Here is a 15631-nt window from a genome sequence, read left to right as displayed (position 1 = left end):
ATTTTTTTACCATTTGAAATAAAAATAGCAGCATTGATTTTTAATTCTGTAAAATAATTTCCAAAATGTTTAAGATTTTTGTGCCTTTAAGGAAATTTCAAGTAAGAAATAGAAATGAGTTAAGTCATCATACCGCTTGGCATTTGCAGCTAATGCAAGGATCCGAAGAAATCCAAGGAACTTCAACTTCTACGCCTTCTTTTTCGCAGAATACAGGAGATCCTAAATGATAGAAAATTAACATTAATAATCTTGCTATTTCTTGCGATATCTATAAACAACTGTGAACAGTTCAATTTAATTTTTAACGTAAGTGTTTTTTTATTTAAACGACCTATAAATTATTTAGAAATTTTAAATTCTGTTACGAGAGCGAGATTTAAAGTGTGATTAAACAGGTTACTGCAAATAATTTTTAAGAGATTCATGTAGCTGCATTGTTTCAATAACAAATTCTGATTTCTGATTGAATTCTAACATTCACGAATTGTTTATATATATATATATATATAATTCAAAGCCTGTTTTAGAAAATGAACATGGCTCGAAATACGTGTTTAAGAAAATGGACTAAGTGCAAAATGCATGTTTAAGAAAATGAACGCAGTCCAAAACATTATTTTCATGAACACGCATACTGAGCTATATCCATTGTATTAAAAACATATACTGAATTATATCTATTTTCTTAAAAACGCATTTCGAGCTATGTTCATTTTCTTAAAAATGCATGTCGAGCTATGTCCATTTTCTTAAACGCGCATATAGAGCTATATCCATTTTCTTAAAAATGCATGTCGAGCTGTGTCCATTTTCTTAAACACTCATCTCTAGTTTAGTCCATTTTCTTGAACGCTCATTTCGAACTATGTTCATTTTCTTAAAAATGCATGTCGAGCTATTTCCATTTTCTTAAATGCGCATATCGAGCTATATCCATTTTCTTAAACATGCATGTCGAGCTGTGTCCATTTTCTTAAACACTCGCATCGAGTTTTGTCCATTTTCTTAAACGCGCATTTCGAACTATGTTCATTTTCTTAAAAATGCATTTTCTTAAACGCGAAAAATCGAGCTTTTGGCAAAATGCAAAAAATAGATAAATAAAAATCATGATAATACAAAACTGTTATGAAATGTCGTAAATTATACTTAACTATTTATAAATATCCAAAGGACTTATTTTTTTTTTTTTGCTTTTATGTTAATTAATATGTTATAAAATTTATAGATTGAATTTTTACCAAGCAAAGCCAACATAGCAAAGAACCCTAGTGGTTACCTTTTTTTAAAATCGATAATTTTGGAAGTACGTAAAGTAATTCTAAATATTTTATTACATGTAGTTTAAACTTTTATTTTGATTATTAATACTTTTGTAGAGTTATGAATTTTTTTTAAACATTTTTAATAATGTTTTTTCATCATAATCTTTTATACAACTCTGTTACTCTTCATGCAACGAGAGTTTATTCCGACTAGAAGAACACAGGTTATAAAAGTAATATTTTATTAATACAATTGTTAAACTACACTCTCATTTTGGAACCTAAAATGATTTCAGATTTTGACAGTTTTTTTATTTTTGCATTGCATTTCTAAATTTTAAGGATTTTTCAATTTTTTTAAATAAAATAATCTAACAAAAATATTAAAATAAGTTTTTTACAGTAATTTTTCAGTTGATTTTACATACTTAATAATTTTTATGAAGCAATAGAGATTTCAACAATGCTGCATTTCGAAGCTTTTTCACCAAAAATAAATAAATGAAGAACGAAATAAAATAAATAAATAAAAATAAATAAATAAAATAAAAATAAATAAACAAAATAAAAATAAATAAATAAAAATAAATAATAATAATTATAATAATAATTTTAGTATGCCTACTTTTAAGGAGCATTTAGGCATTTTTAACTGATAGAGACTTCTTTATAGATGAAACATTTTGAAACATTAATAAATACTTTAATATTGTATCTATAATACTTTAATATTCACATTTTTACTTAATTCTAGTTTATAATAGGTGTATCCCTTGACAGATGTCATTACGAGATGAAGTGGGAACAGGCTCGATATTCTAGAAAGTTATAACCATTAAGAAAAACATCAAATTGTCTTTTGTACTTAACTTGAAATCATTCTAAATGTTTAAGAAGTCAGAGAAAAATAGTCTGTAAAGAAATAACATGGTAATAGATAAAGAAAACTCTTCGAAATTGGTTTCGTTGGCAAAAGTAATAGGATATAGTAAACAGGAAGCCTTCATATTTTTTCTTGCCAAACTGAAAAAAAAATAAATAGTCAAAACTATCAGAATATAGCAAAATTGCTATTGGAACACCATAATGCTCAACAATTTTTACCGAAACGTATTGGTGATGATTTTAGAAAAAATTAAAAATAAAATCTGATTTCATAGTATGCGATAAAATGGTAAAATTTTGTACTTTTATCGTGATATCTTAGATCAATTTTTTCCATTAGATTTATTTTTTAGTTTGGTATTTTTTACTAAATGGTAATAAGAACTATAACTTTAAAAATAAGAATTTTCGGCAAACCATTACTATAAAGACGGAAAAATATACCAAATGAATGGTTTAAATACCGCTTATTTTGTTTTTATTAACCAGAATTATGAGTTTTTCACCAGAAATGTGACTACCAACCAGTGAGGTAATTTTACCAGAATTTTTTTTCTCCGCGCACTAATACTACCCGCGTTTAGCTTTATTCTGTAAACCATCCATACAAATCGTATAAAGGCAGCCTAGGTAATTTGATTTAAGAATCTTTTAGCCTAAAGCTGATTCATTTTCTTAGATTCTGCAATACGACCAATTAAGGTTGACTAGAAGTTTTTATAGCAGCTTGAAAAGCTCCTTAATAACTATCAAGTCTTTTGTTACTACTTCTGATGAGATGCAAAATACGCATACAAACGCAATAGTTTTAATATAAAAACCATACCCTTAAGCCAACATTTGATTAGCTGCATTTAAGCATATACTTGACTGTAATTGGTTATTGCCCTTTATGCTAATCAACATTGACCAATGCTGTGTCTTGGAGTCAAATGAGAAACAATCAGTCTTCTAGACTTAACTGTCCCACTCCATCAAGAAAAATAACTAACTGGCGTTTCTTCTAATTTATATCATTATTAACATTCCACCCTCTACGACCAGTCTGGAATTCGGTTGATGGACCAACGCCTTCCTCCTGACCATCTTTAATATGCAAGCGATGATGCTTGCCGAAACACCCCCCACGTGTGCTTGTAACCTTTAACCGTCAGCCTTTTTTCAATCCGGCCACAAGGATGTCCGGGTATACAGCGAGAAACAATTTTCCAACTACGCCTTTTTATTTCTGCGACTCGAATTTCACTGTTCTTTAAAGACTATAGTAATTGAACGTAACAATCATGTTTTTGTCAGAAAACAACGTATTATTTGCGAAAAGATGGCATGGTATAGAGTAACATCCTAAATACGTATATGACATATTTCATGGTCGAAATAAGTGAAAAAAGCTTCATTTAATCATAATAAATCAACATTATTTTTCCTGTTGTCAAAACATGTCAACAATTTATAATAGACGGATATATAATAGTATGATATACGGAAATGCCATAGACTAAATATAAGGATATTTATTGTTTTTATTTTCTAATACAACCATACAATCTTTATGTTCTAATACAACCTGTTTCACCAATGTTGTATCGGTTATCAATTCATACATTTTATTTAAAATAAAAATGCTCACTGCGTACAATCGTATGTACACTCACTATATACACTACTGCATATGTTAGTTTTTTCCACACGGTAGAAAAATCCCGGATCAAATTACTTTATGAAGTACCGGCATTTTGGGTGCATCATCCGAAAAATTCATTTTTACCATAAAATATCAACTTGTTACTTTTACAGTAATATTTCTTAGCGGGATTCATTAGTTTTACGGCAAAAATTGCGAATATATCAGATTTTTTGTTCTGCAACATATTCTGGTAAAAATAGATTTTACCGTAAAAAGTATCGGCTCTCTGACTATTAGTAGGGGAGAGTGGGGTCAAATGTAACATTTTTTACTTAACTATTTTTAACTAACAAAAAATCTAATATATTATTAGTATAAATTGACAGACGAGTAAAGTAGACTATCCTCTACTAGAGAAAAAAAATAAATATCTTATTTTAAATGTTATTATATTAGTTATTAACATTTTTTGACAGTCGTGCACTTGTTACAATTGTCCCCACTTACGGGGTCAATTGTAACAGTTCATAAATTCAACTAAAACATAGTTAATTATACATATTATCATAGTTGTGATATATTTTTCATTGATCAAAATGGTAGTGATATTTTAGGAGTAAAAATAATAATGAGCAGAGACCTAAAGGGTTAAACTTTTAACTTCAAGGGGCTAAAAATTTTAATTTATGCTGTGAAAGGTGACAAATAAAATAATGCACATGCAACATAATAAAAATGATATAGGAAACTATTGGTGGTTCTTAAAGAGTTAAGTAATGGTTTGTAAACATAAGATAATTTATTTTCAGCTGTTACAATCGTCCCTTTACTTATTGTTACAATCGTCCCCAAGACGCCATTTCAGCTTCATTTGCTAAAAAAAATGCTAGTTAATTAACAAAACTAATCTTTCTTTTTTTGAAATGTTAATTAAGGTGTCCACTTACATATTCGGTTAATGTTTATTTGTTTAAACAAAATTACTTTGTTACAATATAATATTCTTATACCAAAAAAAGTACTTACGTAGCGTGAAAATATCTTTTGTGATGTAACTCTTTCAAAAGTTCATAAAAATGGTTGCCAGCAGGGGTGTGCATGTAAATTTATTAGATACACCTTGTGCGCCACCTAGGAACCAAATCTAGAACCCGACACTCGAAATATTTGCTCTGTTACAACCGTACCCTGTTACAATTGACCCCACTCTCCCCTACTTTTTATCGTAATTTGATTCGGAATTTTTTACTGTGCAACTATTTATGAATTTCCGGTAAACTCTATAAAACTGACAACCTGGTTAATATGACCGTCTGAATCAGGGTATCAGTCGTTGAGGACAACCGTATCGTACAACGAGAACCATAGAGTGAGGACCGTACTACGCTCACTTCACCATATGGGTTTTGGAGCTCAGGACTCAGTTCGTTAAGAACTTACTATCCCATATTCAATGGCCCTTCAGAATAAGGAAAAATGTCAACAATTTACAGAAATTGCGAAATTAGTATTTTTTCCAAACTATATCTATATCGTATTAGTTTTAAACATGCTTTCATTCTTAAAATTTTTAACATTTTCGGAAAATTTCAGTTTAGAAAAATTTAATTTTAAAAACTTTAAGTAGCCTGTTGGTTAACCTTTGGTGCATTTGGTTCCGAGATAAAATTTTCATGTTAAAACGAAGAAAAAAAGAAATATTGAAATTGCAACTTAAAGAAATAAAAAGTAATAGTTGATGCATAGCACAATACTGCAATATATTATGGAAAACGTTTTTTTGATACAGTGTGAATTTTCTGAAACCATAATTATAGGTAAATAGAAGATTTGATATCGTGTAATATAATTTTAAGAAAAATTGATTTGCACGATAATGCGTTGCTAATTAACACTGTAATAAGTTTTCAGCGAAAGCTGTATAAAGCGGTAGCTACTTTATTATCTTTGCTAAGATTTTTTATTCCATTTTAAAAGAGCAGTTCAATTTTATAATAATATAAAATTATTTTCTAATGTTTTTTTTATATTGAGCTTAATGGTGCATAACATTACGCCAACACATTTATATTAAAATAAAAATTATGAGGTTTTAAATGTATGAATACTAAGTTCAAAATCTTAAGAATTAAAAACATGACACTTATTATTTTTTTATAAAAATAAACTTTAAAATTTTTTTAGTTTTTAAAAACTGCACAATAATTATGCTTGTAATATTTTAAATCATTTCTAAAATAGTTTACTTGAATAAACGTTTCTTTAATAGTTTAACTTATAATTTCAATTTTAAAATTAAATCGTTTTAAATAATAGTTCGGCGTACCCCTTTTACAAAACATTTTAAAAAAATAGTCTGTTTATTTTCTAATTATAAAAAAAACAACAGTCTAATAGTTACTTAATAAATTCCGTTCGATTACCGGAATTATATTTGTACTAAAATCTAAAAAAAGTAGTTTAAATTTTTGTTTTTCATCGAAAATCACAAATTTATCAATAATTGATTTTTTAAATTAAACACGTTTTTATGACGAATAACAGTTTTTCTTAGATTTAAATAACTACAAATAAGAGCAAATTTGAAAAAAAATATTGTTTGGAAGTGAGTCGTGTTTAGAAGATTTTACCTATCGCGCAGAAAAAGACTGTATTTAAGTTTCATGCTGTATTTTAGAACCAGAAATTAATAAAAAGTTAAATATACTACTTTTTCACTTATTTTGATCTAAATTCATTTAAGATAGTGAGAAATGCGTAACAAAATATGTGTAATAATAATTCTGTGTCGAAGGGCTAAAGAAAAGAATTCTACATTGCTGGAAAAAATTTCTGCAAATGACATAAAATTGAAAAATGTCTACATTATGGTAATACTTGCTTTGCATTTACTTGTTTTACAGACTTAAAAATAACTGTTCCTTGGAAATAACTGTTAAATATATTACTTTTTCACCTATTTTGGCCTAAATTAATCTAAAATAATGAAAAAAGTATAAAAAATATGCGTAATAATAATTCTGTGTCAAAGGGTTAGAGAAAAGAATTCTACAATGCTGGAAAAAATTTCTGCAAATGACATAAAATTGAAAAATGTCTACATTATGGTAATACTTGCTTTGCATTTACTTGTTTTACAGACTTAAAAATAACTGTTCCTTGGAAATAACTGTTAAATATATTACTTTTTCACCTATTTTGACCTAAATTAATCTAAAATAATGAAAAAAGTATAAAAAATATGCGTAATAATAATTCTGTGTCAAAGGGTTAGAGAAAAGAATTCTACAATGCTGGAAAAAATTTCTGCAAATGACATAAAATTGAAAATTGTCTACATTATGGTAATACTTGCTTTGCATTTACTTGTTTTACAGACTTAAAAATAACTGTTCCTTGGAAATAACTGTTAAATATATTACTTTTTCACTTATTTTGACCTAAATTAATCTAAAATAATGAAAAAAGTATTAAATATATGCGTAATAATAATTCTGCGTCAAAGGGTTAAAGAAAAGAATTCTACATTGCAGGAAAAAATTCCTGCAAATGACATAAAATTGAAAATTGTCTACATTATGGTAATACTTGCTTTGCATTTACTTGTTTTACAGACTTAAAAGTAACTGTTCCTTGGAAATAAATGTTAAATATATTACTTTTTCACTTATTTTGACCTAAATTAATCTAAAATAATGAAAAAAGTATAAAATATATGCGTAATAATAATTCTGCGTCAAAGGGTTAAAGAAAAGAATTCTACATTGCAGGAAAAAATTCCTGCAAATGACATAAAATTGAAAAATGTCTACATTATGGTAATACTTGCTTTGCATTTACTTGTTTTACAGACTTAAAAGTAACTGTTCCTTGGAAATAAATGTTAAATATATTACTTTTTCACTTATTTTGACCTAAATTAATCTAAAATAATGAAAAAAGTATAAAATATATGCGTAATAATAATTCTGCGTCAAAGGGTTAAGGAAAAGAATTCTACATTGCAGGAAAAAATTCCTGCAAATGACATAAAATTGAAAAATGTCTACATTATGGTAATACTTGCTTTGCATTTACTTGTTTTACAGACTTAAAAGTAACTGTTCCTTAGAAATAAATGTTAAATATATTACTTTTTCACTTATTTTGACCTAAATTAATCTAAAATAATGAAAAAAGTATAAAATATATGCGTAATAATAATTCTGCGTCAAAGGGTTAAAGAAAAGAATTCTACATTGCAGGAAAAAATTCCTGCAAATGACATAAAATTGAAAAATGTCTACATTATGGTAATACTTGCTTTGCATTTACTTGTTTTACAGACTTAAAAATAACTGTTAAATATTTTACTTCTTCACTTATTTTGACTTAAAAATTGTCTAAAATAATGAAAAAAGGTATAAAAAAATATGCGTAATAATAATTCTGTGTCAAAGGGTTAATGAAAAGAATTCTTCATTGCTGGAATAAAATTCAGCAAATGACATAAAATCGAAAAATGTCTTCATTACGGTATTACTGCTTTGCATTTACTCATATACGTTTTACAGATTTAAAAATAACTGTTCCTTGGAAATAACTGTTACTAGTTTCATCTAGGATTCTTCTAGATCTTTTTAATTTATGCGAGTAACAGCCTTGAAAGAATAGGTGCTTGCATTGTAATAGTAGGGGGACAAGGGGATATAAACAAATAGGAAATGTATACGGAACCGGATTTCGATATCTAATGATTCTCTTAAATTGTATTTGTATAAATTATTATTGTTGTGAACTGATTAAAGTAGAGAAGGAAGTGCCTTCTTAAATTTCTTATCTTCGATGTGTTAATGTATGAGTTTGGGAATTATTGCAATTATAGGTGATAGTGGTCAAGGTTAATTTCGAAATTAAATTACACGTTTACATCTATTAAGCCATTGAACAATTTAAAAAAATAGCTTTAATCTTTTGCGTTTCAGAGGGGAAATAATGATACAGAAAAAATACTCTAAAACAAACACACTTAAATCGCATATATACTTTAAATTACAGAGGAAAGAAATTAATTTATGCATAAAAATGATGATTGTTTAGTGTGATTGAAAAGATGTAAATAAATAAATCCTTGAATTATTTTAGTTTCGAAATTAGTTGTAAATGTTTAAAACCATGAATTTGTTGGCTCAAGATGCAAGTCAAGTCTGATTAGTTTTTGCCTTAACTCCTGAATATAATAGCTAGGCTTTCAGCTTTCGTAAATTGATCTAAATTTGGACTTTTTTTCCCAATATATTCATTTATGCTTTATTTGTTTTCTTTCTTAATATCCCAGAGCACTGTTTACCAGATATCTGCCTATATGCACTTACTTTTTAATGCATTATTTGAACCATTTTGGAATTCAATGTTTGTTATTTCGTAAGTCCTTTTAAAATTTTAGTTCCGGCCTAAAGGACACATTATACAAAAAAATATATAGCTGTGGATTTGTAATAAATCAGGCGCTTCATAGTTAAAATTGCTTAAATTTACATTGAGAAAAAAGTTTGGTCAAAACTACCAAAATATGATTAAGTTTAACGTGTTTCTGGCACTATGGGAACACCAAAAAGCTCGGTAATTTTTACCGAAGCGCTTACAATATTTTCAATATATTACAATATATATTCAAAGATTACAAGATATATTCAATATATTACAATATATATTCAAAGATTACAATATAATATTCAATATATTGAAATATATATATTTTCAATATTTTTTTAACAATATGTTGCAACGCACTGAATTGTTCACTTCAGTACACGAAGCTGATCCTTATTGGGGGTTTTGTTTGTAAAAGGTGAGTTTTAGTGGAATGAATTTACAAAATGAGGTATAATAAAATTAAGATTAAATAGGATAAAATAAGATACGATATATGTTCAAAGTATAGCTATGTATGTGTTGATGTGTAAATCACAGAACCAGATATAATAATTAGAAAATTACAAAAATAGCTGATTACGTCACTCTCGGTTCTGCATTTTAAAGGATTATCCTAGTTATTAGATAGATTAGGTAGGTAAGGTGTATATTAAGGATTTTGACGCTTTAGAAGCACTACAAATACGAGTTTGCCTATTCAAAACCTTAATCTTTCCAACAAATGTCTATAATTTAAGTTGTTAATTAATATATATAGAAAGTCTTGAAAATTGTTATCAGATGCAGAGCGAACGATATGCAGCTGAGATACATCACCGTTAATTAATTTCAAAATTGAAGTTCAAACTGACGTTCTTTTTTCGAGAACCAGAAATGCAATCAGGTGACTTAGATCATTTGTCTTGTGAAAAATAATTTTGCCAAAACACTTTTATTTCATCCCCACCTTTGAATAGCTGCTCCATCAATGTGTAGGCTTCTAATTTTGAGCCCAACCCAGAAAACAAGTGAACTCCTGGTTCAAGTATCGGAACAAGCTAATATTCGTTGGTGCCTTTTTGATGGAGCTAATTGAGTTACATGGACGCGAAAACCTCCAACTTTTAACCCGACAAAAAAAGGATTCTAATCCATGATCCATCTACCATAAGGGATTTTCTTGCATTCTCACACAGTCTGGTTTACCATACAAAATGATGAAATTGGGCACTAACACCTATTTAAAGGAGTGACTGTTTAATACAGCTGATTGGAATGAAATAGTTATCAGCTAAGAACTGGTAAAAGATTCATATAAAAAGTACTAAGCACATTGTTGCGCATTACTTTATATCTTTAATATTTTTATAGTTAGCAATTTTTGAAATTGATGTCAAATGTAATAGTTGAAGCATCTATCAGTGCTCTTTCGTAGCCCGACAAATTCTGTGAGTATTTCGTATTTTTATAGTCGGGCTGAGTGTGGACTTCATATTTTTAGAATTGGGCTAACTGAGGGAAGATTTCGTATTTTATAGTCGGGCTAACTGAGTGAGGAATTCGCATATTTTAACCCTTTGCGAAGATGAAACATCGATTTTGCTTTTATATATATTTTTTTCTGACGCTCTAATTACAAGCTAAAATATATTGCCATAGTTATAAAAAAAAACAGTCTAATAGTTACTGAAGAAATCTGTTAGATTATCGGAATTATATTTAGACTAAAATTCAAAAAGAGTAGTTCGATTTTTTTTATATTCAAAAATTTATCAGTATTTGAATTTTTAAATGATAGGAATTTAAATGATGAATAACTGTTTCTCTTAAACCTAAATAAATGCTAAAAAATTGCAAGTTTGATGAAAAATTCTTTTTTTTGGAAGTGAGCCGTGTTTGGAAGATTTTAACTTAAACGCAGAAAAAGAAAACTGTGTTTCATACTGTATTTCATAAACATAAATTATTAAAATGCTAAATATAATGTTTTTCACATATTTTGACCTAAATTAATGCAAAATAATAAGATAAAAAGTATGAAAAAATAAATTTAATAAAAATTCTGTGTCAAAGGGCTATAATTTTAAAAACTAACGTTTAAAATATTAATTAGGTAGGCAAATATTAAAAAAAAAAAAAAAAATAGTGCGTGGAGTCCCTCCGCGCGGAAGAAGTTAAACTTCGTAAACTGCGACGTTAATTGTAGAAGAATCAGCAGTCGTAGAAGGATCACTAGTTCTATTCAACGACTCTTTTTCCTGCTCCGCTCGCTTCCGTGCTCTGTAATAACGGTAATATTGTGCATTTTTTCCTCGTGGACCTTTTGAACCAGTGGAAGAGCTTGTGGTTGCCTCATCGTCTCGCCATGGAAAATGTATTTGTATTAATAATGTATGTGAATGCGTCATAATGTAATTTCAAAAGAGAAAACCTAACAATCAATTGATATTCACAAGAGACGTACCTTGACATAACCTTAAATCCGTCGCATTGTCCGTGGGATTGTTTTCACTCATTGTTTACAATTGTTATCCTCTAAATTTGAAAATAAAAAATACTATCCTATTAAATTATATGTGTATCAAATCAAACTAAAAAAATATTTATAGAAAAACAATACTTTTATTATTTTTATGCTAGTGAGAACCAAAACAATATGGAAATGAATGAGGGAAAACTGGATCCTACCACGTGATTTCCCGGCCAATAAAAATGTAGCGTTAAACGTTTAACGCAACCTTGTTGGTAGTCGCATAAGAAGTATCACTTCAAAAAGTAATCATGTTGGCAAAATAACAATTCGCGATCGCAACGAACTATAGGGGGCGTTGTTGTATGAGACGCTTACCTGCGATTTCTATATGAACCGTCATTCAGTTACTCTGGAGACGTCGTTAATGTAGCGTGTAGCATTGCAACGTTCCTTCTTTAATGTGGCTTATTAAATTTAAAAAAGAAAAATGCTTGATCTTCTTTCTTATACAACCGAAAACAAAATGGTATCTCTTTTTATTAGAGAAGGAACATCCAAAACACATCGGAAAAATATTTGTACATTAACAGAAAAAAATATGTATATTCTTATAAGAGTTAAAACCTAATGCCCGAGAAATAGTATTACTAAATTTAATGATATAACATGAAAGGCCCATTTAAACTTTACATTCTATAGTTTTAAGAATCATATTAGTTCAAAAATTAAAATGAACAAAAAGTATACATAAGCCTCATAATTTTATGAAATTTAATTTTGTAAACAACGTTTTTTGACAACAATTTTTATCAAAAAATTTCAAGTTTCAATAAAAATCATTATTTAGAAACTAAGAAACGTAAAATAAAGAATGCTGACGAAACAAAAAAAAAAAAAAAAAAAGACAATTCTTTTTTGTCGCCATTTTTAGTGCTACGAATATTCGTCTTTGGGATTTGCCAAAAACAAAACAAGATGCAATTTTATTTTTTCAGGAGGGAAATATTTTACCGAAAAAACGAAAATGTACCAATTCCCACAACATAAAACTTTATCTTGGTAAACGTACGTTTTGGAAATGTTATTTCATTTGGAATCTTATTCATCAGAGTTCATATGGCGATATGATTGTTTTGAATCTATGCTAAACTCTATATCGGCTCATTTTCCACCGAAATCCGATTAACTATTTTGATTTTAAATAAAGTGTTTTATTTTATGAATTGTCGCAACAATTTTAAGTGTAGATTAGCGGCTCTTAAAAACCGCCAAATCTGTAGCGGCGGTGGCGTTAATACGTTAGTACCGAATTTTTATTCCATACTTTTCTGAATCATATTACTTCAAACATTGGAATATACAAGAAGTATACATAAACACATAATGTTATACCATTTAATTTTTCAAAAAAAGTATTTTGAGAACAATTTTTATCAAAAAATTATAAACTAAAAAACGGAAAATAAAGAATTCTTAGGATAAAAAAACGATTTTAAGAATTCTTTACATTGAAATAAAAACTTTCATATTGTTTCTTTTTTTATTATTCTTATAGTTCTTAATCAGACGTAAAAACCCATTCTGTAGTGTAGAGAACCATCATCAAATGAAAAAAAAATATTTACAAGCAAATTTTTTATTGTAAAAATCATTGCACTTACCTGATTTATGATTCCCGGAGAATTCCAAAATGATAAGTTCCTTGTTTGAAAACTTTATTCTCAAATAATAGATACATAGTTTATACCTTCATTACTTTTAGATAACATACTACACAGCAAAATTTTATAATTGATATGAATTTGAATATGTAGCTAAAAACAGAATAGCTGAATTCTAGTTGAACTTATTCTTTCAAAATTAAAAAAAACTTACCAAGAAAACCATTTAAATTAATTAAGAATCAGCAGAAATGGCACTATTTCAAGTAACTTGGATAATTTTTTATTGTTGTTTTCCGAATTATATGGATACAGAAATATATACTATTCTATAACTATTACAATTCTGTATGTTCTGAATTCATATTTATTCACTGGAATGACGAAAGCAATGTTGACTTCACTTTAATTCGTAATGAATTGAAGACAGAAGAAATGCATTTTACCTTAATACACACATCTGTAACAGTATCCGAAAGTCATCAGTTGCAAGTTTGTTGATAATAGAAATTAAAAATTATTGAAGAATTTTTCTTCAAATGTTTGGCGTGTTCTGTTCCTGAAAGATTTACTAATATTCTGGAGATTTTTTTCAAGTTCTTCGGCCTTTTCCTTAGGGAAATTTTGTTTCCTATTTGCTGCTAAGAAATGGCGTCTGATTCAGTCAATGACTTTGATGGAACTAAATGAAAACGTGATAAATTAATGTCCGATATTTACAGGCTCCCGCTAGACGGCGTACTCGAGCGTTGCGATCGCGAATAATGAGCACAATATCTAAAACTTTGAGAAAGCCAAATGACTAAAAGTATTTGCTTATACACAGACGCCGAGAACGAAAAAAAAGCGTCTTTTTTTTAAATCGATTTCGAAGCTTCGGATAACGGGAAGGTTCTTATCCGAAACCTAGAAATGTTTTAGTGTCGACTTCATCTTCATCTTCTTCTTTTGCTAGGAAGGCGTAACATCTTGATCCTTCGCTATTCCGGTTTTGAGTTCGCTCGCGCCAAACTTTCTCAAAGAACGAAGGTCACTCAAGAACCTTGACTTACCTGGGATATAAAAAGTGAATTACGATGCATTGGCGAGCGCCAACAGTTCGAAAGCATAATTCAAAGGAGTGCCCCTCGTTGCTATTTATTCTGCGCACATAGACATTGAGGAAACAATTTAGCAAGTCAAAAAGAAATGTTTTGATTTTATTCATCAATTTTTAAAACCATAAATATTTCTAAGGAGAAAAAAATTATAGCAAATATATTTGATAAAGGCTACTTCAGATAGATGCTCTGAATTAATATTTTGGGTGATAAAAATGCGATCTTTAATTTATTATTACCATATCTGAAATATTTTTTAATGAAAAACCTATAACTTATGCTTACATTTTTTAAACAATAAATCCTCAATAATTTGGCAATTTCATATTTTATTTTATAGCAGACGTTAAAGGGGTCCATCCAATTTTGAATTTACGGCAATTAATGTTCAACTCGGTAGCCTTGTAATTTTTAAACCAACACAGAAGATAAGGGAACTTTTAGATAAAGCATTTTTATTTTATTTTTTATTTTATATCCGTCGCTGAACTGCCGACCCAATTTTGGGTTTACGACTCCGCAGTCTTGTAATTTTGAACCAATTCAGAAGACAAGGAAACTCTTGGATCAGTACCCCCAGAGGCATTGATTTGTTATGGGAACATGGAGGACTTAGAGACTCGACAGATTTAACGTGCATCAGTCACCATTTACTACACGGAGAGTCATCGATCGGCGGGGATCGAACCAACGAACTCTTGGACATCGGCCCAGTGCCCTACCAACCAGGCTATCCCGGCTTTAGATTAAGCATTGAGCAAACTAGCCTTCGTGGTATTTTGTGCTGTTTTATTAGGTACCAATTACACTAACAAGAGCACTGTCGAAATGTGTTTTTGCGCCCCCCCCCCCAAAGGGAAGTACCGGAGAAAGTTTTTGATTGTGGTAAATTTTGACTATCATGAGATGGCTGAAAGAAATTACGTTTCCTTAATTGATAACGTAAAGCCACCGAGAAGGGCAACAAATAATAATAAATAAAGGAAATTTAAATGTTTTCCGCTTTATTAATTGTGTCGGTGTACAGTGAGCAAAGAAGAAAAAACAGAACACCCTGAATATATTTTGATCTAATGATCAGATTTTCTAGTATTAAGACTCAATCTTAAGTGGTTCGAGGGCTTAACCTTAAATATTCTATTTATTTCGCGCAGACGATATTTTAAACTAAGAAATTATTCACAAAAGTGTACTTTTTCTGAATCCGACGGAATTGGATTTTT

At 28.9% G+C, this 15631-nt stretch overlaps 1 protein-coding gene across 1 annotated transcript in view; it reads right to left on the bottom strand.

The window, feature by feature from the left end:
• Positions 1–15631, bottom strand: part of LOC107448655 (BMP-binding endothelial regulator protein) — a 159410-nt gene that overhangs the window by 78042 nt on the left and 65737 nt on the right. The window contains exon 2 of the mRNA XM_016063957.4: positions 134–222. Within this exon, the coding sequence (XP_015919443.1) occupies positions 134–222 (89 nt within the window). The remainder of the gene's footprint in view (positions 1–133; positions 223–15631) is intronic.

This window comes from Parasteatoda tepidariorum, chromosome 4 (assembly GCF_982258835.1).
Source record: "Parasteatoda tepidariorum strain Cologne lab strain chromosome 4, Ptep-v5.0, whole genome shotgun sequence".
Classification (NCBI taxonomy): Eukaryota; Metazoa; Arthropoda; class Arachnida; order Araneae; family Theridiidae; genus Parasteatoda; species Parasteatoda tepidariorum.
This window is presented reverse-complemented; position numbering and strand designations above follow the sequence as displayed.